Source organism: Aethalodelphis obliquidens, unplaced genomic scaffold (assembly GCF_003676395.1).
Source record: "Aethalodelphis obliquidens isolate GAN/ISIS:26980383/991018 unplaced genomic scaffold, ASM367639v1 scaffold50, whole genome shotgun sequence".
NCBI lineage: Eukaryota > Metazoa > Chordata > Mammalia > Artiodactyla > Delphinidae > Aethalodelphis > Aethalodelphis obliquidens.
Genome location: NW_020837994.1, coordinates 11999857 through 12024479, shown reverse-complemented (window position 1 = coordinate 12024479; position 24623 = coordinate 11999857). Strand labels below are relative to the sequence as shown.

Genomic DNA, 24623 nt, shown 5'->3' with positions numbered 1-24623 from the left:
TGTGTGTGTGTGTGTGTGTGTGTGTGTGTGTGTGTGTGTGTGTGTGTATGTATGAGACGGAGACAGAGAAGAGGAAGAGAGGGAAGGGACAGAGGAAAGGGAGAGAGAAAGAGAGGGTTAAAAAGGTATCTGGGAAGGAGGAGGAGGAAAGGCATTGATGTTCTAGATATCTTAACTAAGCAGGGTGAACTTAAGATTTCTAAACCCAACAGACTGAGATTTTTACAAAAGTTCCTACCTTTAAAGAAAGTTACAAAAATTGCCGATACATTATTGAAAACCATACTTTATGAGAAATAATTTCTTTCCTTCCCTGCTTCCTTCCTTCCTCTTCTTTCCTCCCTCCCTCCTTCCTCTTCTGTTATTCTTTACCAGTGGATTGATTGTAGTGGGTCAAATTTTTTAAGGAATCAACAAGTTCTAATTAGCAAAGTACAAAGTTCTAATTAACAAGTACATATTTGGATATTACTAAAGTATATGCATTATGTAATTTACTTCATGAACTAATCTAGAGAAACAGCTTATCTTTTAAAAAATCTCTTAAAACTGTTAGTATTAAGATATATATTTTAAAATATTATAGACAACTAACCAAACAAGTTATGACATGTACATTATATTTTTAATTAGCTAAGCTTACTGTCTGTACTGTTTCTGCAAGTAAAACAAATACTTTGAAGTATAACCTAGATTTATTCTGCAGAGAGCACAGTCCTCTATCATCCTGAATCTTTTCTCTTTCTTTCTTTTTAATATTTGTGCTGCTGCTTTTGTATTTTTTTTTTTTTTTTTTTGCGGTACGTGGGTCTCTCACTGTTGTGGCCTCTCCCGTTGCGGAGCACAGGCTCCGGACCCGCAGGCTCAGCGGCCATGGCTCATGGGCCCAGCCGCTCCGCGTCATATGGGATCTTCCCGGACCGGGGCATGAACCCGCGTCCCCTGCATTGGCAGGCGGACTCTAAACCACTGTGCTACCAGGGAAGCCCTCTTTTGTATTTTTTTAAAAATTTATTTAGTTATTTTTGGCTGCGTTGGGTCTTCGTTGCTGCGCGTGGGCTTTCTCTAGTTGCGGCGAGCGGGGGGTACTCTTCGTTGTGGTGCACGGGCTTCTCATTGTGGTGGCTTCTCTTGTGGCGGAGCGTGGCCTCTAGGCTCGCAGGCTTCCGTAGTTGTGGCTCGTGAGCTCAGTAGTTGTTGCTCACGGGCTCTAGAGCGCAGGCTCAGTAGTTGTGGTGTACGGGCTTAGTTGCTCCATGGCATGTGGTATCTTCCTGGACCAGGGCTTGAACCTGTGTCCCCTACATTGGCAGGCGGATTCTTAACCACTGTGCTAACAGGGAAGTCCCTCTTTTTTCTTTCTTCATTGTTGCATGTGGTAGATAGGATGGAAGCTAGGCTTTATGTAATTTTAAACAATAACTATCCTCATAGAGCCAAGTGTTTATTCATTGTTGAATATATTCTTATTATAATAAGAAATTTTCATAAGACATATTTCTCACTTGTTATATATTTTGTATGTTATTGTAAAAGTAGAGAGTAGTTTCTCTGATTGGTAACACGCAAGCATGGTAGGAAGTGGGAATGGGTGTGACATCTAAGTACATTTTTTTTTTTTTTTTTGCTGCACTTCGCGGCGTGCAGAATCTTAGTTTCCTGAATAGAGATGGAACCCGGGCCCGCTGCAGTGGAAGCACAGAGTTGTAACCACTTGACCACCGGGAAAGTCCCTAAGTACATTTTTAGGTGCTATCTTGATTGTTCTTAGGTAAGCCAAAACTGCTATATTCAGTGCTATTTTGCTTTATGACATTACTTCCTACCTCTTCTACCTCACTCTCTTCACATTTTTATAGATCTCAGTTTTATCAACAGAACACTCATCATTTCTTCTTCAGAGATATTTTTTTCCCAACAGTCGCTTTTCATTCAGGATTCTCTTTTCTTCAGTTGTAACTTGATTTGCTCCCAACTGAGCATTTATGATATCTTTGACCTGTTTTAAATTCTGAAAATTCAGGGCCAGTCCAAGATAAGTTGTATCAGCATTCTCTGTTATGATGCAAGGTCATGATGTGTAGTAAGGGGCTATTTCAACAGACTTGTGAATTGATCTGATTTCATCTTGGATTAATGCAAGAAATTAAAGTTAATGATAGTTGTGTTCTCCCCTGTGGTTTTTGCAGAAAGTTGCTGTTTTAGTGATAAAATATACTTCAACAGAATTTTTTAGTACATTGCAGTTTCTTTATTGAGCAGTTTTTTCTCTTTATTGTCATTAAATATGTGAAAAAATCAATGCTTTTAATACTTTGAGGTTGATGCTTATTTCATTTGTGTTTTTAAAAAATTGTCCTATTCTGCTCTTCTTTTAAATTGGTATAGAAGTCTATCTGATGTTATTAATTTACATGACACTTTATTTCCTTTGAATTCTTCTGTTGCAACTGTTTTTAGCCATATAATAGAGTATGTATACCATGTACTGAAACTTAAACACTATTATTTTCATAATTCACATGTTTTGACATTGTTCTTTTTAAAGGAAGTTGAAGAATGTTGTGTGATTAGAATCCCAAGACATGATATTGCCATGTATCTTATGGACATTTGTGAAATTGAGATTGTTGTTTCCTGGGTTTACACTCTTTCCTTTTGGTTGACTGTATTCTTCATAAAAGTGTCATTTCTGTTTTTCTTTTTTCCCCACTCTCTGGAAGGGAACTTATAACTCTTATGTTTAATTTTTCCTCATTTAAAAATTTCTTTCATTATCTATTTCCTGCACTTTGTGGCTTAACTTCTTTTTTGTAGGATCTCACTAGTTTATATTTGCCTTTCATTATCTAAGCATCAGAGCATACTCTCTATCTCTAGCTTTTCTTCAATTACTAAATTTTTTTCAGGTTCTCTAAAGGGGAAAATAGGTACCTAAATTTATTGATTACACCTGAGTAGCTATTTTATCCCTTCTGTATGTACTTCACCAAGTTTTTGTTTGAACTTTTGCGTTTGCCGTACCAGGATTACATTCAGATGCTTTTTCAATTTCAAAAAACTTTATATGCTTTTTCTTTTTCTGAGCCAGTAGAACTCAAAAGAGTTAAGCCCCAGAGACAGATGGGAAAAGGCAGGTTTCAAACTTTTGTAATTTCTGTAAGTCAAAGTAAGATAACTTACTAAAGATTTTTTTAGATTTAAAATCCCTCAAAAGGGACATCTTGACCTTGGTTGAGAGAATTGTTAAAAATCATGACACCACAGATTCTTTTGTTTTTAATTTTTAATTTAATTTAATTTATTTTTAGATACAGCAGTTCCTTATTAGTTATCTATTTTATACATATTAGTGTATACACGTCAATCCCAATCTCCCAATTCATCACACCACCACCGCCCCCCCCCCCGCCACTTTCCCCCCTTGGTGTCCATATGTTTGTGCTCTACATCAAGCCACAGATCCTTGCTGTTGGAAAATACTCATCAATCAGGAGGCATAAAGAGAGAACATTCCGAAGAGAGAAATAGAAGAATACTCTGTATTCAACTACTGATTAGGAGTATGTTATGAAGCAAGCAATAGGCATAGTGTTAAAATTATCTGTAAATTGAATTTATTTTACAGTTTTTATGTATTGGGAATGTTGCAAATGATATGCTAATGAATTGACACCATAAAATATTTGAACTGTTAGGTTTTTGGGAAACTGCCCAAGTGCTCCATTCATGATAGAATATTTGATCTTTCCTTTAGGCCTATGATTGGTTACATCTTTGGGTGGAAGAGTCTAGTCAGTGAGAAGATGTACACAAAATATTGGATTTTTAAAACATCAAATTAAGACATTCAATTCATTTATGCCTTTGCCAATCAATCAATTAATCCGTCACTCTTTTATAACAATACATTCAGTAAACTATAAGAATGCTCTTCTTTCTTAATTATATACTCTCATTATATGCTTTTATTTCTTAATATTTATTGTGTAACCATGTCAGTGATGATAGAATATTTTTGAGTATAATGCTGAGATGTATAAAATCTTTTTATTTTTTATTTTTAACTGGAGCAAGAGCACTTGTACCCCAGCTATAATTCCTGCTCAGGAGTTTGTAGCAGTCAAGGCACGAGGGCTCTGTATCCTCAATGTAGGTTGCTTTGTCAGCAAAGGATCATGAGTTTTACCCAGTCTCTTCTGTCCAGTCAGTCATTCCAAATTCCAAGTAGTAAGCTTTCTGCATAGATTCAGTTTTTAGTGAGTTTTTCAAAGCTATTTCAAGAATTATGGCCAAATGGCCTCTATTATGAAACAATTCTCCTGACCTCATTTGTTTTAGGATTTAAAATCAAGAGGAAATGATATAAAGTAGAAAATCCTGTGAAAATGAATTAAGTTAAATCTTTCAAAGATTATGAGTAAGATTATGTATTCCATTGCTGCTGATGACACATCTTGCCAGCCATTGGGGCCCTAATTCTGTTAGAGTAAGACTCTGAGGCTTCTGTAGGGGGCCTATCATTTTGGAGAGTTGTGACATCTTTATCATTGAAAGTGTGGTGAGACTTGAAATAAACCTGTTAGGTTCTGTACTATTTAAAATACCTTATAGGTAATAAACTATAAATTATTTTAAAAGGTAAATTTGGGTGTGTATTTAAGGAAATAGCTTTCCTTCTATTTATTTATTCCATCATTTATCCATTCAGCAAAGATTTATTGAGTGCCTGCTATGTACCAGGCACTGTGCTAGGTGCATGTTTTACAGTGGCAAATGATATTTGGTGTCTGCTTTTATGATGCTTAAAATTTATTAGGGAGACAGATACGGACACAGGCAATTTCACTGTGTATGTTGGGATTAACATCGTGTCATGTTCATTTCTTTGCATCATGTCCCTATAATCCTCAATAGCAGTGATATTGTGGGAAAAACCTAGACCAGTAGTCAGAAGACCTGGCTTCTAGGAGAAGGGACAAGATCTGATAATCACTGAGCTGGACGCTCAGTCTATAAATTTAGGTGTGTAAGAAATAACCATTTATTTTCTATAGTTCAACTTTATTTTTGACTCTTAATTACTAAGTTGTGGGCAGAATCACTCCAATCCTTTTTGAGTTTTTTCCTACTTCCGTGGGGTTATGGTAGGGTTCTATCTGGAATGGGCGTATACTCTGGTCATTGATCATCTATATACAACAGTTTACCCCTGAGGCATGAGTTGTTGTGTCTAGATGGTTCTTTCTGGTCTGGCAACAACTGCTGCTTCTAAGACATGTATTTAAATGTTTTTTCCCCAGAATTTCTGCATTTCTGTTTGCGTAGCTGCATAATGGTGCTTTTCCTCTCTGGGGTCTTTTGGCCTTTCAGGCAATGCTGCCAGGAAACAGAGCCTAGATACCTGCTGCTTTGGGACCCAAAAACTCTTATTTTTCAACGGAGAAAATCTCTTTCTAGACTGGGGAGGGGCTAGGAGATGTCCCCCTCTCTGCATGTACCTGAGAATCTCTCTTTCACCTCTGAAACAAACATTTCTTTTATTTGGAGGGTTTAGGCTTTTGGAAAGCAACACTGGGATAACTTTAAAATCCCCTCGGTTTTCTGTCCTGGTACATACCTCCCCTGAGGCAATAAAGTACAAAACCAGTTACCAGCTTGAATGAGAAGAAAGGAAATGGGAACATTTAGGGAGAGAAGAAATTAACATCTCAAAGTGCCAGCCTCGCACAGGTACTTCACATGCCTTCTTATGATAATGCCACCAGGTGACCTTGTGAAACTCATATCATCTTTCTGAACCTCAGTTTCCTTTTCTAAAAGGGGTTTAATACTCCCCCCCATATATGTTATTTCTTTTCCCCATCAAATAAGATAATATATATTAACTTCACTTTTATAAAGTTAGTGATAGAATTAGGACAGGAAGCTCATCCAATGTTCTTTCTACTGTATGAGTAAGGTATTCTTTGAACAAATGAATGGCATCATGGTGCAGTGGAGGAGAGTCCTGGGACGGAATCCTATCTTTACCATTAGCTGAATAAGTTATCTAAAGAAGATCAACAGACTGAGCTTCAAATTCCTCATCTTAAGACATGACTACACTAATAATACTCAACTCTTAGGATTATTGAGACAAAGAAAAATATCTAGCCCATGTGGAAATTATTTTGGGAATAGGAAAGTGCTATACAAATGCTTATCAGAATACTTTCTTTCCTTCTTTCTTTTTTTTTGGTCCGAGGAAGAGGAAAGTTGTTCTCCTTCCATCAGTTGTCTGGGTCCAGCTTCCTGGTCAGCTTCTGGAGTTAGCCTACCCAGATGTGGCAAGTACACATCTGGTTACAGAAAGGAAATGCCACACTGCTTTTTTTTTTAGAATAGAATAATGTTTCTTATGAGTATTTCTTCTCTTTCAATGTTGCTAAAGTAATCTGTAAACCATCCAATATTTACAAAATGATTGCAGTCTTTAGATCTGCTTTGAATCTGGCCATACATTTTCCCCACAATTTAAATCCCAAGTTTTACCTATTTTTTCATTTTCTTTTTCTAGTTTGTTACAACTGGAATAAGGCATATTTCAGTATTCAGCTGAAGATGCAATTTACTATCTTCTTTCTATTTATTACTATTTAACCTTCTACTTTTCCCATTGTTCTTTTCAAGAATTCTGTAGAAATTCTGAAAGCATGACTTATCTGAAAGGTAGTAATATAAATTCACCATTTCATATTAATATCTTTTTGTGTCAATAGGGGAAGTAGCCTTATCAACAGGTGTTTGTTGAAGTATATTTAAAAAATTTTTTGGGGAGGCGGCGGGCTGGAAGTGTAGTATAATTGCTAAGGACAATTAAAGGAAAAAGAAACACTGATCCTTTCCCAATAAGTTACGTTTCAATATGGCATAATACTTAAAAGTATGGGCTTTGGTGCCAGATACACCATGGTTTATACCCTGGTTCCAACACTGGTTGTGTAGCCTTGGGCAAGTTATTTCATTTCTCTCAGTTTGTTTCCTCATTTGCAAAATGTGTATAGTAGTATTTCTTGGGGTTCTTGTGAAAATTATATAAGGTGATCTCTGCAGAATGCTTAGCATTGCTCAAAAAAGGCCAGCTAATTTTATTAGTAATAAAATGACACCTTTGTTGTATCACCTTGAACTGTATATTTTAATATTAAAAAAGCTTCTTTTTAAAGACCTGGTACGAGGATAACTTTTCTGTTGGCATTCATCATTTTATTATTTTCATATGAATATCTTAATTTACAAAATAACAAGAACAATAATGTCAATGATAAGAATTAAGCACATATAAGTACTTCCTAATAAAATATTTTTATTTGCTAGTCATAATGTCTTATATTGTAAATAATCAAAAACTGTTCAATGTTGCATATATTCATTTGAAATGGCATGAGAGAGGGAAAAACTCTAATCATTTTTGTTTCTTTCAATTGATATATATCACACCGTAGTTAGGATGATCTTTCTAAAACTTTAAAAAATGGTCATGCTCATCTTTATTAAAAAATCTTCCATGGCTTGTTAGTCCTCCTTCAGTATAAGGCCAAACATAGCATGGTCTGTATGGTATCAATTTACTTCTCTGTTCTCATGACCCCTGGTACCTCATCATAGCATGACACCACTCTATTTTAATCTTTTACTTTGTTTAAATTTTCTATTTAATTATCTTTACTTTCAGACAAAAGAAATCCCTAAGATGGTAGAATATTTATCTTGTTCAGTGTTGAGTTCCCAGTGTCTAGAGCATAGTAAGATAAATATTTGATTAATGAATCAAAGAACTTTTTATCTCTATCAGGTTTTAAAGGTAGGACCATTTTAATTTATATGTTATAAATATAATTTTTATAGTAATAAACACATGTAAAAATAAGAGTTTCAACATATAACCCTAGATTCTAAAATTCAGTGATAAAATTATGTCTGATTGGTCAAGTTTTATTTTTTTTTCCATAGAAATATGCTCAACTCTGTTTCTGGAGCATTAAGGGTGGTACTGTGGAGAAAACACTATACTTGAAATCAAAAGCTTTAGGATTAAGCTCCAAATCTGTTATTCAGTAGTTCTGTGATTGGACAAGCCACTATGAATTTCAGTTTCATGTGAAATAGGCAATATGACTTCTCAGTGGTGGGAATCAGATCAGATAATGCACATGAAAGTTCTTTCTAAACTGAAAATGTTACATAAATTTATTTAAAGGAATTTTATTATTCTAAATGATTTGTGTATTTAGTTTACCCTTTCCTCTATTACACTTTGATCTTGGTTTTCTAAACAATACCATCACATGTTCTATAATTCTTCCTTTTATTTTTAGTTGTGGCAAATAATTTTATGTTATCCTTTCCCTCTTTCTAAAATTTCATTTGTTAGCAGTATTGCCGTTTACTGTTTCAAATTTAAATCACCTGTCCCAAATTATTTGTAACTTTTTAGTAATGCTATTCTTAAACCAAATACAAAAGAGTTGAAGCTTGATTAACAGACACATGATTACTTATAATTCCAGTTATGTAACATTCACTATATCCTTTGGATTGCATATTTCATGCAAAAATTTTTTATTTAAAAAAATGATTTCCGGACTTCCCTGGCAGTCCAGTGGTTAAGACTCCACACTTACAATGCAGGGGGTGGGGATTCGATCCCTGGTCAGGAAACTAAGATCCCACATGCCACATGGCACAGCCAAAAAATTAATTAAAAATTAAAAACTAAGGGGAAATTTAAAAAAAAAGATTTCCCTCCTATTTCCTCCTGTACGTGCCTTCAGGTATTACAAATTTAGTTTCATCCCTTCAATAGACTCAGGAGTTATATGAATACAGATTTCCTTTAACAAAGAAAATAGGAAAATTGAGGCCATTGTACTGGCAATTCAGGTGAAAAAAATCTCCACTTATACCTGGTTTAATTTGAACATCAATTAAAGTATTCGTCCTGACTTACTTGGATGATTATCTCAACTTTCCACTTTATTCAAGTAGTCAACATCTGGCTAGGGATCTTTGACTTGTATAACAAGATACGTGTCATTTTTTTTTTTTTTTGCTTAATTTATCATCTTTGTATAGGTATCTAGTTTTAGATTACCTTTGAATTCAAGCTTTCATTAATCAGAAATAAGAATTTAATCAGAAATGGAGTTGACACTATGTAGTGATCATTATTAATAATCAAAAGAAGCGTAAAAGGGCAGCCAGAATTCCAGCATTAGATGCTGGCATGCAAAAGCCTAAGTTGTCTAAGATAGACTTGACCGTATTTAACCATTTGGTTTTTCTTATATTCTACCATCTTGTTTTATGTGTCAGATTTTTCTCATACAGAGATGAGAGGCATAATAAGCTCTGCTGGTTTAGAGAACATCTAGCTGCTTTGAATCAATACAGTGTCTTCCCTGGGCAGTCACTCAATAAATATATGTTGAATGAATTAGTGAAAGTCCCCTTACATAGCAAATTATATTTGTTGATGTGATTATGGGAATGCTATTGATACATTTTTGGGAATTGCCATTCACAGGAAAAAAATCTCAGAATAAGTGGAGTACCTATAAAATTATATCTTTTTCACAGAGGAAAAAGAATTATAATTGTAAAGAAAAAAGAAAAGATGCCTGGTACTTAGACTTTTAAAAATTATCTGTTTAACAAATGAAAGAATGAGAAAGGCTAAAGCTTGAAGCACTATAGATAATCAGATAACTAGCGCCCAAAGATACATATGAGAACTGAGAGAGGTGTACTATAATTATGACATTGTTGATTATTTACATTAGTGGTTAGGAATGCATTAGAGGCTCAGGTATAGTAAGCCACTCTCTTTTCAGGGAAACAGCTGATTGTTTAATTGTTGACAAAATGGGGATTCAAATATTTGTCCCTGATTCAAAGAGTTGTTAAAAATATATCAGGTAAAGTTTGAAAGCATTTTTAAAAATTAAAGGTTTATACACATGTACTAGCATATGTTTATAACACCATCTTTTGTTAATATATGTCTTATTTTAAAATTGGAGACAGTTCCTGTGCATCCATATTCATTTTTATATTTCTATCCTTCTTAGGTAAAAAAAGAACTAATTACACAATATCCTTCTCCATTCATTACTGCTTATTGAAATTCTCCCTTCTTTTAAGGGAGTAAGCTATATTATATAGGAGCATGAGAGAAGGCCTCATTGATAAGGTGACATATGAGCAGAGATATGAAAGAAGTGAAGTAGTAAGCTTCATGGATATTTGAAGGAAGAATGTCTAGGCAGAAAGGCAAGTGTAGAGTCCCTGTGGTAGGAGGGTTCTTGATGTATTTGAGAAAGAGCAGAGACCACTGTGGTTGGAGTAGACTGAGCAAAAGGAGAGGTGTAAAAGATGAAATTAAAGAGCTAGGCTTTTGTTGAGTGAGATGGGGAGTCACTGGAGGGTTTGAGTTGAGGAGTGATCCTATCTGACTTCTGACTTAAAAACATCTTCCTGGCTGCTGTGTTTAGAAAAGACTGTAGGAGGGAAAAAGTGACATCATGTAGACTTGTAAGAGGTTATTTCATTAATGCAGGGGATAGATGATGGTCTGGACCAGGGTAGTAGCACTGGAGGTGGTGAGAAGTGATGGGATTCTGTATGTACTTTGATGTTAGAGCCAACAGGATTTATTGACGGATTCGATGTAGAGAGAGAGCTAGAGAAGAAGAATGAATGACGACTCCAGCGATTTCTGGCCTGAATAGCTGGAAGGATGAGAGATGGAGAACATTGCAGGGGAAGCAGATTGGGGTGGTGGATAAGATCTGGAGTTCAGTTTTGACACGTTAAAGTTTGACATTTTCTTTTTTACCTGGAGAACTGGTTTGTTAAACGTTTACCAGCATTCACTGCTTGGAAGCCTAGTGAAGAAAATGTTTCAGGAGTGCAACAGTATCAAATGTTGCTGTTGGGTCAAGTGAGATGACTGAGAATTGACCACTGGATTTAGTAGGATGGAGATAATAGGTAACCTTGACAAGAGCAGTTTTAGTGGAATTACTGGAAAGAAAAGTTTGATTAGGGTAGTCTCAAGAAAGAATGAAGGGAAATTTAAAGGAGTTTTGCTCTAGAGGGGAACAGAGAAATGGGGACTATAGTTAGTTGGAGAGGAATGAGGCATAAAGGAAAGTTTTTAAAAATCACTGATAATACAGTTGATTTGTATGCTGAAGGGAGTGATTGAATGGAGAGGAAAACAGTTGATGATGAAGCAATGTCCTTGAGTAGGCAAAAGAGACTAGGCTCAGGTGCTCAAGTAGAGGAGTTGGCCTTAGAGAGAAACACAAATATTTTATCCATAGTAACAAGAGGGAAGGCAGAGTATAGGGGTGCAGTTACAAATAACTCAGTATATGTTATGTTAAGAGCTTGTGGAAGTTCTCTTATGATTTTCCATAAAATAGCGTGATAATCAGCTGAGAATGGCTGTGGGGGAGAAGAGTTGGGAGGTTTGGGAGAAAGATATGAAATAAAGTACTCAATAAATATGAATTATTGTTATCATAATTGGTATTTAATTTGTGAAAGTGGTAGATTTGAAGGGGGAAAGGCTTTTAAAATTCAAAGACAATTCTTTGTAGTAATGATTGTGGATAATCACTTCACAATATATACGTATTATCAAAACTTCCTGTTGTACACCTTAAACATATACAATTTTTATTTGTTAATCATACCTCAGTAAAGCTGGAAGAAAAAAGAATGAATCTCAAAGCATGGAAATTTTGATGAATATCCATCATATGATTTGAAAATATAAGGTAACAGAAGAGCTCTGGTCAGATGGAGAAGTGCCAGGAATATCAAAAGAGACTTTTGAAGGAAGTGACATTGACTCTAAGTAAAACTCTTACTCATGACAGAATCTGGGCAAAGGATGAAATTGTGGAAAACCAATGATAATTCCAGTCGTCTTTCATCCCAAATGATACCCATAAGAAACCCTGTTCATAATGTGCCTTATAAATGAAAAGTTTGTATATTGTTAGTTCCTCGGATAAGAAATCCTCAAACAGAGAGAACAAATAAGATATATATATAATCATAAAAAGGAAAATTATCAATGTAATATTTAAGACTCTGGTCTGAACTTTGTTGCCATTTTCTTCAGAAGCTTTCCAAACATAATTTTATAAAACACAAGTTGATGATGAAAGCAGTTGTTTACTGGTTAAGATGAGTCTTGCCTTTTCTCATAATGCATTTCAGGTCTGAGTAAATCAGTTACTGTCTTTTGTATTCTTGGTGTACATAATTATTATTAGTTAAAAATATGTGACTTGACATTCTCCAAATAGATCTTCATATTGGAACAACAAAATTGAATCTTCTGACTTCCAAAAAAAAAAAAAGACAATTTTCACCTACTACACACAAAGACACTGTCACTTTGGTGACTTTTTCAAGGATATTTTGTCTTGCGGGCAGTGAAGACATGCAATCAAGAGCCATAATATAACAGTATGTATTAAGAATGCCTGCGGTATTTGTGTAGGCAAAATGGTTTGGAAGAGGGGGACAGTGATTAATTTTAACTGTCAGCGATGGCTTTATGAATAGAGAGCATTTGAGTTAGGTCTAAATTAAGGGAAGATCGGTTTTCAGTTGATTACTTTCTATGCATTAGACATTGTATTAAGTATTGTGTAATTTAATCCTGCTACCTGTGAGGAAACTGAAGCTCAGAGAAGTTAAGTAATTTGAGGGTCACACATAGCTAGTAAGTAGGTTTCAGACCCAGATCTAGCTGACAATAAACACTTTCCAGTATAGCATACTGATTCAAGGTAGGGAATCGGGGTATGGGGGAGGATATTCCAATACAGGGGGCAGGAAGAGCAAAGAAAAGTGCAGAGGTGAGAAAAAGAGAAAGTGTGTGTGTGTGTTTTGGGAAGTGGAGAGGAGAAGTGAGTAATCCAATGTGACTTGGGCACTGTGTGTGTATGTGTGGAGGGGGTAGAATAATATAGTGGGAAATAGGCTGAATATATAACTTGTAAACAGATCATGGGACGGAGGCCTCAAAGGTTGTGTTAAGGAATCTGGACACTCTCTGGTAGGAAGTCACCAATTTTAAGATAATTTTTTCTGACAGGAGAGAGTCTCATCTACTATGTGAATATCAATTGGTCAGCATTTCATTCGGACCTTTCTTTTGTTTCATAGTTGCAGATTCTTTTGGAAGACAACAAAAATAAAAGTGGGTTCTTAAAATTGAGTTCATTGTAATTATCAATTTTAAAGATAGTTTATGGAATTCATGATTAGTTTATTAAATTATTTTGTCATGAAATTAGGAATATAACTATAGAATAGTTTAATGTTAGCTTATTATTTTTCTAAGACCATAAGATAGAATTTTAAAATCATGTTTTTCAGATACTGACCGAGCTTTATCATTACTGGAAGAATACTGCAAAAAATTAAGGAAACCAGAGGAGCAGCAGTTGAAAAACGCTGTTAAAAAGGTGATGGGTATCTTTAAGAGCAACTTATTCCAAGCTTTGCTAGGTATGTATTAAAAAATTATTTATCATCTTAATGATCAGAATTGGGCTTAAGAGTTTGAGTAATGTGGTCAGAAAACCCGATAACCAAATTTAAAACTGAAATATTTTTCTTGATATCAAGTAGAAGAAAAGATTTTTTCCCCCATTTTCTTGTTTAAGGTTATCTTAAAAAAGAACTTCTATAAAATAGAAATAAAGTGTATGTTAATAAAAATAAAAATATTGAAAGAATGTTTTATATAGGAAGACAAGTTTACACAGGAAAAAACTGGAGTAGCTTATTGCAAAAAATTGAGGACAAATATGCTAAAGAAGGAAGTTTCCTCCTTCTAGACGAAGACTTCCCTAACACAGAAAGTGATGGGTCACATTCTACTCAGAAACATAGTTCTAGTTTTACTCTCTTCTTAAGACAAAAACAACTTTTTTCATCTTTTTTGCTACTCTTAAGAAATTTCATGATTCAAACTGAGAAGTTTATTGATGAAAATCTCAGTGCTTTGTCAATGCTTCATGAATCTAACTATATAATGTTTAACCTTTTGCTTATTCTTGAATTTATGGTTTATTTATGTATGTCTTTATACATACAGTTTTGCATTTATGCAGATAATTTTTAATTCTTTTTTTAGAGTTAAATAAAAAATAGAAACAAATACCTCCCCTCAACAAAAGCAACCAACTAACTAAAGAATTTAAAAAAAGACTCACTCAATTACACTATAGATTTTACTGGACTTAAACAGCATATTTTAAAGAAATAATTGAATCTACCAGACGTTATTATTTTTCAGGTCTGATGGTTATTGATATAGAAAAAGAAAATGTGAATTTATCGGGGTAAATCTTGAAAATATTTTATTTGTGTTTTTATTATAATGAATGTCTACACTTATTGACAAAACTATAACTTTATGGTTTGAATATAATTTAAAAAACCATTAAATTTTGAAAAATTGAGAATCAGTCTATTGAATAAAAATAGAAGTAAAAAGCTTTATAGGATTATTGCCTGTGGATTAATTTCTTTAAAATATTCTTATATGGCTGGTAAGAATTAATGACACAAATAACTATAATCATCTTAGTTGGTATTAAATAAAAACAGCTCTAAATGGAGTCTTACAGAATTTAAATAAACCCAGTCATTAGAGAATAGTATTTTAGAGAACACTTTTAAGCAATGAATTTCTCAATTAAAAATTCATAGTTTTATCTAGTTGATAAATAGTAAAGGCCATTAACAGAATGGCAATGCCTCTAAATAGATTTGTATTATGTGCTTAGATAAGATTGGCTATGACTTTTGAGAGTTTGAGTTTTTGAGAACTTTATTTAGGAAGAATATTGTTGGATGCTTTAGAAAATTCTACTAAGGTAGTGTAACCATTTGGTAATGCAACATCATTACACGGGGAATAAAAAGAGGAATGACAAAGAGTTGTATTTTGCCATTGTTTTGAGTGAGTGATAAATATCTTGGCAAAAAGCCTGTAGTGTAATTGGAATTTCTGTAATAAAATGAGAGGCAACAGTAATCTGTAAAAAGCTGTTATGTAAGTAATCCTGATGCCCAACTTTGAATGGATAGATTTACTTTGGCTAGTCTTTTAAGTCATTTTGGGATAAACCAGAGTGCAAAGAATGGAGCAATGCTATACCACAAAACATAATTTTCTATTGAATCCTGTTAGGTTGCTAAATACTGCTTACTAATTTATTATTATTGAATGTTTGAGTTGGTCTCACTGTGCAATTTTATGGACACAAAAGAAGAAAAACTATGTAGCCCTGTGCATCCTGAAGGGGATTATATCTTTATAAATGGATAAGTAGGGAACCATTAATAAATAGGGCATTATTATTATTTTTTAACATCTTTATTGGAGTATAATTGCTTTACAATGGTGTGTTAGTTTCTGCTTTATAACAAGGTGAATCAGTTATAGATATACATATATCCCCATATCTCCTCCCTCTTGCATCTCCCTCCCACCCTCCCTATCCCACCCCTCTAGGTGGTCACAAAGCACTAGGGCATTAGTTATGCTCTGTATTTTGCTTTCTGTTTTGACTAACTTCCCTTCCCCATTTTTTTTTTTTGTTACAAGCGATGGAAGATAGTGACTTTCACCCATTGTTCTGGTATTCAGGTAGCCAGTATGTTGAAATAATGCCTTGCATGAATCTCACCTGAAGAAATAGAAGGGAATCATAGTGCAGAAAACCCATCATAAATGGATAGTAGAGTAAAATACTATTATTTCAGAATGTGCTGTAATATTTACAAGTGACCAGGAAACCAGACCTTCTCTCTGCAGATGAAAAGCATCACTTTGAAAATGAATACTATCCTCCTTTTGTGGTACTTCATCATATGCCTAAAAAAGAAAATGCAAACACGTCTTAGATAGTAAGATGGTATAATCCTTGAGGACAGAATTCTGTCTCCATAACTTTTGACCATTATTATAGCGCAAAAAAGCATTTTATAAATGGGTTCTGTGATAATAGGGTGGAGGGTGATAGCAGAGGTATTGTTTTTTCATTTTTTTTTTTAATTTATTTATTCATTTATTTATTTTTGGCTGTGTTGGGTCTTCGTTTCTGTGCGAGGGCTTTCTCTAGTTGTGGCAAGCGGGGGCTACTCTTCATCGCGGTGCGCGGGCCTCTCACTGTCGCGGCCTCTCTTGCTGCGGAGCACAGGTTCCAGACGCACAGAGCTCAGTATTTGTGGCTCACGGGCCCAGTCGCTCCGTGGCACGCGGGATCTTCCCAGACCAGGGCTCGAACCCGTGTCCCCTGCATTGGCAGGCGGACTCCCAACCACTGCACCACCAGGGAAGCCCTGTTTTTTCATTTTTAAAATGACTTTATTTGATTATAAACATGTATGCTCATTATGGAAACTTTTGAAAATAAAGTCAAAGAAGAAAATAAAGTCCAAGGGTAAAATGCACTTCTCTTATAGTAAATAGGGTGATAAACTGTTTAACTTTCTTCTTTCTTGCTTCTCTAGTCCCTGTATTCTTTGTTTTGGTTTCCATTTACCAATAACAGAAAGTGTAAAAAAACACCTTAACTTTTAGAGCTTCCCTGGTGGCGCAGTGGTTAAGAATCTGCCTGCCAGTGCAGGGGACACGGGTTTGAGCCCTGGTCCGGGAAGATCCCACATGCCGCGGAGCAACTAAGCCCGTGTGCCACAACTACTGAGTCCGTGTGCCACAACTACTGAGCCTGTGCTCTAGAGCCCATGCTCTACAACGAGAGAAGCCTATGCACCGCAATGAAGAGTAGCCCCCGCTCTCTGCAACTAGAGAAAGCCCGCACACAGCAACAAAGACCCAATGCAGCCAAAAATAAATAAATAAAATAAATAAATTAAAACAAAGAAAACAACTTAACTTTTAAAAAGTTAGTAATTAGTGTTCATTAATGTACAAAAGAAGAAAAATGCCTGAAACAGCAAAGCTGCACATTTTGATGTTAGGCTTAGGGTGACATCTTGTGGTAATACTGAGGAAAATATTTTGTCCAATAGATAATTATAGTTTTATGATGATTGCATTATTAACACTTCAGAATCTGAATATAAGTGAGTTGGAATTCCATGATATTTTATAAATTAAGTTAGATCTCTTTCATTTAGCATAGCTAAAACATTCAGACTTTCAAGGCACTCTATTAGGTTATTTACCCTTCATTTAGGTGATGAAGGAGCAAGATGGAATGTTTTTCTTTTTATACTTCCCTTCCAGATCTACTTTGAAATTTAAAGATCTGTATTGCCACCATAATTATTTGTAAAAACCATTTAAATAATATAATGAGTTAGTTCATTTTTAGATATGTACTACAAAAGTTCTTTGCTTTTATACCTTATTGAAAATTGTCTTATTCTTTTTAAAAAAATTTTTTGAATTTTATTTTGTTTTTTATACAGCAGGTTCTTATTAGTTATCAATTTTATACACATCAGTGTATATGTGTCAATCCCAATCACCCAATTCATCACACCCCCACCCCCATACAGATGTTCTCTACATCTGTGTCTCAATTTCTGCCCTGCAAACCAGTTCATCTGTACCATTTTTCTAGATTCCACATATATGCGTTAATATACGATATTTGTTTTTCTCTTTCTGACTTACTTCACTCCGTATGACAGTCTCTAGATCCATCCACGTCTCAACAAATGACCCAATTTCATTCCTTTTTATGGCCGAGTAATATTCCATTGTATATATGTACCATATCTTCTTTATCCATTCATCTGTCGATGGGCATCTAGGTTGCTTCCATGACCTGGCTATTGTAAATAGTGCTGCAATGAACATTGGGGTGCATGTGTCTTTTTTTTTTTTTTTTTTAACATCTTTATTGGAGTATAATTGCTTTACAATGGTATGTTAGTTTCAGCTTCACAACAAAATGAATCAGTTATATATATACATATATTCCCATATCTCTTCCCGCTTGCGTCTCCCTCCCTCCCACCCTCCCTATCCCATCCCTCCAGGCGGTCACAAAGCACCGAGCTGATCTCCCTGTGCTATGCGGCTTCCCACTAGCTATCTACCTTACGTTTGGTAGTGTATATATGTCCATGCCTCTTTATCGCTTTGTCACCGTTTACACTTCCCCCTCCCCATAGCCTCAAGTCCCTTCTCTAGTAAGTCTGTGTCTTTATTCCTGTTTCACCCCTAGGTTTTTCATGACATTTTTTTTTTTAATTCCATATATATGTGTTAGCATACGGTATTTGTCTCTCTCTTTCTGGCTTACTTCACTCTGTATGACAGACTCTAGGTCTATCCACCTCATTACAAATAGCTCAATTTCGTCTCTTTTTATGGCTGAGTAATATTCCATTGTATATATGTGCCACATCTTCTTTATCCATTCATCCGATGATGGACACTTAGGTTGTTTCCATCTCTGGGCTATTGTAAATAGAGCTGCAATGAACATTTTGGTACATGACTCTTTTTGAATTATGGTTTTCTCTGGGTATATGCCCAGTAGTGGGATTGCTGTGTCATATGGCAATTCTCTTTTTAGTTTTTTAAGGAACCTCCATACTGTTCTCCATAGTGGCTGTATCAATTTACATTCCCACCAACAGTGCAAGAGGGTTCCCTTTTCTCCACACCCTCTCCAGCATTTGTTGTTTGTAGATTTTCTGATGATGGCCATTCTAACTGGTGTGAGGTGATACCTCATTGTAGTTTTGATTTGCATTTCTCTAATAATTAGTGATGTTGAGCAGCTTTTCATGAGCTTCTTGGTCATCTGTATGTCTTCTTTGGAGAGATGTCTATTTAGGTCTTCTGCCCATTTTTGGATTGGGTTGTTTGTTTTTTTAGTATTGAGCTGCATGAGCTGTTTATATATTTTGCAGATTAATCCTTTGTCCATTGATTCATTTGCAAATATTTTCTCCCATTCTGAGGGTTGTCTTTTTGTCTTGTTTATGGTTTCCTTTGCTGTGCAAAAGCTTTGAAGTTTCATTAGGTCCTGCTTGTTTATTTTTGTTTTTATTTTCATTACTCTAGGAGGTGGATCAAAAAATATCTTGCTGTGATTTATGTCAAAGAGTGTTCTTCCTATGTTTTCCTCTAAGAGTTTTATAGTGTCCAGTCTTACATTTACATCTCTAATCCATTTTGAGTTTATTTTTGTGTATGGTGTTACGGAGTGTTCTAATTTCATTCTTTCTCATGTAGGTGTCCAGTTTTCCCAGCACCACTATTGAAGAGACTGTCTTTTCTCCATTGTATATCCTTGCCTCCTTTGTCATAGATTAGTTGACCATAGGTGCGTGGGTTTATCTCTGGGCTTCCTATCTTGTTCCATTGATCTGTGTTTCTGTTTTTGTGCCAGTACCATATTGTCTTGATTACTGTAGCTTTGTGGTATAGTCTGAAGTCAGGGAGTCTGATTCCTCCAGCTCCATTTTTTTACCTCAAGACTGCTTTGGCTATTCGGGGTCTTTTGTGTCTCCATACAAATTTTAAGATAATTTTGTTCTAGTTCTGTAAAAAATGCTATTGGTAATTTGATAGGGATTGCATTGAATCTGTAGATTGCTTTGGGTAGTATAGTCATTTTCACTATATTGATTCTTCCAATCCAAGAACCTGGTATATCTCTCCATCTGTTGGTATCATCTTTAATTTCTTTCATCAGTGTCTTATAGTTTTCTGCATACAGGTCTTTTTTCTCCCTAGGTAGGTTTATTCCTAGGTATTTTCTTCTTTTTGTTGCAGTGGTAAAATATTGTCTTATTCTTTATTCATTACTTTTATGTACAAGTATGGACAGAACTATGTATGTATATTTAAAAGGTTTCAACCCCTTCTAAAATCTTGTTAACCTTGTTTATCTAATTTTATTTCCTCTTACTTCACTGCAGTGTTTGAGGGGGAATTTTGGGGAAAGATTTAGAAGAGAATAGGTAGTAGAGTGATAGTTTCCTTAAAAGTCTACCAGTAGCAACATCTTAGAAAAGAACTTATCCTGCTTTATGGAGGCTTGCATGTTAGACTTTGTATTAGAGTAGAATATTTTTTATCTTCATAAAGCTTAGTGTAGAACCCTATGGATACTTGAAATTATTAGCAATAGGGGTGATACAGTAGATATACTACATATTAGGATTTATCACCTCCTTGTTGAAGCCTTCTACCATGTCCCTACCTGTTAGCAGCTTTAACCAGCCCTTTCATTATGTCTCTTAACATTTAGTTCATATTACTATAAGGCACTTATTACACTGACTTATGATGAACTGAATATATTTCTGCTCCCTCAGTAGAATGTGAGTAGCTTGAGAGTTGAGGTTATATCTAACTAACAGTTGTACCCCCAGTATGTGAACCTTTAATAATAATAGGTCAGCAATAAATTTTTTATTCATTTATTCAACAATTATTTAAAAAATACTTGTTATGTATTACACATTGCGCTAGGCAATAGGGATACAACAGTAAACTCTAGAGGAGAGGATCGTCCTTGCCCTTCTGGGTAAGTGAGAGAAATCAAGTAGAGAGAAAAGAGATGTTAGGTATGCAATCAGTTAATCATTTAAATATAATAGTAATAAGTATTACAAAATTGATCTGTATTGGAGTTTTATCAGATTTTAGTTTGAGTAAAAAAAAACTACATATTTTCTCAGTATAGTAATTCTAATATAATATTTTATTTCAAAATAACATCTATTTGAAAACATCATGGCTATTTTGGTCTTGATTTGTCTTTGTAATGTACAATTTTTGCCACCTGATTGTAAGAAAGTCTAAGAATTTTTTATAGATTATAGTGAAATGGTTATATACATTTGGAACAACTTGGCTTCAGTCCTCCAAAGCAGAGGTTCTCCAAGTGTGGTTCGTGGATCAGCAGCATCAGCCTCATTGGGAATTTGGTCAGCTTTGCAGATTCTTGGGCCTCACCCCAGACCTACTGAATTAGAAACCCTGGAAGCAGGGTGCAGCAAATAGTGTTGTAATAAGCCTTCCAGGTGATTCTGAGGCATGCTAAAATTTGAGAACATATGTTCTAAATGGTTAGATATTTGGCCACTCAAGGAAAGTAATATAGTATGTGAATAGTATTAATAAATTTGGGAAAATATGACAGTGGCATTTCTTCATTCTTGGGTTTTATAAAAACTTGATCTTTAAGAAATCCAGTGAGCCATTATCATTCTGGGATATATCTTGACTACTTTGAGGATCCATAAATTTAGGAATATCATTATGGCATCTAATTTTCTTTTTAAAGGACAGTAGTATATCTGAAACATTTAAGTGATTGATTTTTTCCCTTTGGATGCTTAATGGTAGTTTCTACCTATGGGGCTATGGATAGAGAACAGCAGATAAGCGGCATTGAGATGCTGCTGTTGGCAAGTGGGAGGCTCACTCACTAGGGAAGTGCTTGCTGCCACTCACAGCCTCAAAGCATGTGCTCCTGTGAAACACATTTAATTACTGTATGTTATGGACATTTAAATAAGTATTGACTGGTCAAAGTGGTGAATGTTAGATTCTTAAATACCAAGGTCTACTCTGTTCCTACTTATTTGTTTAGAATACTCATTTCACTAAAATGAATGCAGGTATTTCAGTTATTGCAATTTAATTATAATAATTAACAAAGTATTTATGAAGTGTTTACCTATTTACACGGGCATATGCAGGTGGGTATTATTAAAAACCAAATTCCTACCCTTAAGGGTGTTAAAGTCAATTGGGAAGGTAATATTCACATATATACAAACAAATATAAGACAGGATGTAATCAAGGACTAAACTCTGGAGCCTAGACCAAACTGTAGGAGTTCAGAGAAGTGTGGGTTTATTGTAGGTTGGTGTTGCTGGGGAAGATTTTATATAAAATGTAAACTTGAGCTGGGTCTTGTCAATGATAGTATTTGAGTAAGAAAAGAGGATAGAGAAGGACATTTTTCCCCACCCATCCATCTAATCATCCATCCATCCCTTTATTCATTCAAAATTATTTATTGAACACTGTGCCAGATATAAAACTGGGGAGGAAAGCAGTAAACAAAATTGCACGAATAGTTTATATTTACAGTTGTGAAAATGCTGCAGTGGAGAAGTAGAGGATGCTATGCGTGAGAAGCTTAACCTTAGCAGTGGAATTGGGGAAAGCTTTCTCAGGGAAGTGACATTTTAGGTGATGACAATTAAACAGATTCATAGAGATCAGAAGGAGAGTGAGGAAGTAGATGTGACTTAAATGGGTTCAAGATGTTCTTGATATTTATGCTTTAAAAATGTTCTCTAGGGGTTGGCTAAAGCATCACATTAGACTTAAATCTCTTCTAAAGGCTTGTTTAAGTTTGAGGGTACACTTGAGAAACAAGAGTAGTAAGCATAAAATGTGGCCCAGACAGTCCTTATAATTCCCATTGTTAAACGGCCATATACTGAGTGTGATTAGTTGTGTGTTTCATGTCAAGTAGGATCAAATATTTCTTAAGTTAAATTTGACACTTTAGGTTGGGTACCATCAAGAGAATTGTATGTCATTCTTGGCTCTGGACTTTGTATATTTGCTGCAGGATTTATGTCACCAGATGGCACCATTTAACTAAATTTATGTACTATGGATGCTTATAAGAGTGGTTGTTTTAAAAATGAAGGAAGTTTTTATTTGTGCTATAACTGAATTAGCAAAAAATTAATTTATTTTGATAGCATATTAGACTTTGATACACAGTAAGATAATGAAGCCCCAAAAGTTTGTTGGAAGCATGAAAGCATCTGGTAATTTCTGCTAAGGTACATAATAAATGAAAATCTGGTGATGATCAGTATCGTTGATATATGGTAGCTGGCAAAAAAGCAGAGCACAATAGGCTTCTCCATCTATTTTTTCCCATAGCTAGAAGAATAACATTATGAATATTTTAGTCTTGAATTTAACTTTAATATGTAGGGAATTGATATACATAATAACAAAAATATAGAGAAATTTCTAAAAGATTATTTTAGCAAAAAGCCTTTTCAAGATGTCTTAAAATATCATGGTAATAATATGTTAAACAATTTTGTCAATAGAGTGTATGTTCTATTGAACTGTAGAACTAATAAAATTAATAAAACATGATATAGACTTCTTTCTTAGTATAAACATTTATCCCAAGGAAATGAATATTTATTCTTAGTTAAAAACTTCCTTAATACTTTCCCTGCCAGTAAGCAGAATTAGTTACTTTCTCTTTTACATTCCTTTAGTATTTGTTCATATTTCTGGTGTAGCACTTAGTATGTTGTATTATTGTTAATTGCTTACATGTTGGTCTCCCTCAATAGACTGTGAGCTTCTTGAATGCAGGGCCTGGTTCTAATTCAGTGTCTGCCATGGAATAGTCAATCATTAAATTTCTTTCATTTGACAGAATCTATTTTGAACACCTGCTATCTAAGAGACACTCTGTTAGGCTCTGGGGATTTAGTCACAAGAGAAATGTGGACCCTATTTTCATGGAGCTCATGGTCTAATAAGGGAGACAGACATTAAATAAGTACAACTGTGATAAGTACTTTGAAATAGTTATTTGGATCAAACAGTAAAATCATAAGGAATTACTTGTATACTGGTATAATTCATACTACTGTATTGTGCTTGTTTAAAAATGTTTAGATACTACTTATTAAATGAAACATTCTAGTCTTCTATTATCCTTGTAATGAAATTCAAACTTCTCACCTGTAAGGCTCCCTATCACCTCTGCCTACCTCACATCTCATCTCTTACCACTCTTCCCTACTCACTGTACTTCAGCCACACTGGCCTTCTCTCTGTTCCTAAATGCTGCCCCAGGAAACTTTACATGCTTCTTTTTTGTTTGGAGTACCTTTCTATCTAAATCTTTGTCTTAACCTCACTCCTCACCTCCATCCCACCCCCAAGTCACATCTATCACATTACCTGTTTTATTTTTGTCACTGTAGGTACCACTATGAGAAATTTTGTTTGTTTATGCATTTTGTATGGCTTTCTCCACTAGAATGTAAATTCCATAGGAGCATTCTTGCCTGTCTTATTCATTGCTGTATCTTTTATTTTAGCTTAGTGCTTAGAACATAATAGCCACTAAGTAAATATTTGTTAAATGAATGAATGAATAAGTGAGTGTTGCCGCATGCCTGGGACTGTGTTAGATTCTTGTTTAAGTTAGAAATGGACTAATTTGAAAGGAGAGGAAAGCGTAAGTAAGTAGGGTTTTATTTTCACTATGTTGTCCTTAGGTAGGCAGTTGTTGGCATTAAGTCAGCATCTCAGGAAGGTTCCAGCCAGCGTCTTATAACGTGACCTCAGGAAGGATTGTAGGAGTGTAGTGCCAGTACAGCCCAAGGCAAAAGTGTTGTCACCAGGCGGAGCACCTGGAGCTTTGCCTGAGCCAAAAGAGTGGATCTCAGGTCCCACCAAACAGACTTCTGCATCAGAGGCTAGCAGTATGCCTAGTGAGCAGATGAACAGGGTCATTGCTCAAGGACCAGAGAAGCC

The 24623-nt window shown here is 35.0% G+C and overlaps 1 protein-coding gene across 1 annotated transcript in view; it reads left to right on the top strand.

The window, feature by feature from the left end:
• Nucleotides 1-24623, top strand: part of LOC113607839 (disks large 1 tumor suppressor protein-like) — a 288267-nt gene that overhangs the window by 3145 nt on the left and 260499 nt on the right. The window contains exon 2 of the mRNA XM_027083553.1: nt 13447-13578. Within this exon, the coding sequence (XP_026939354.1) occupies nt 13447-13578 (132 nt within the window). The remainder of the gene's footprint in view (nt 1-13446; nt 13579-24623) is intronic.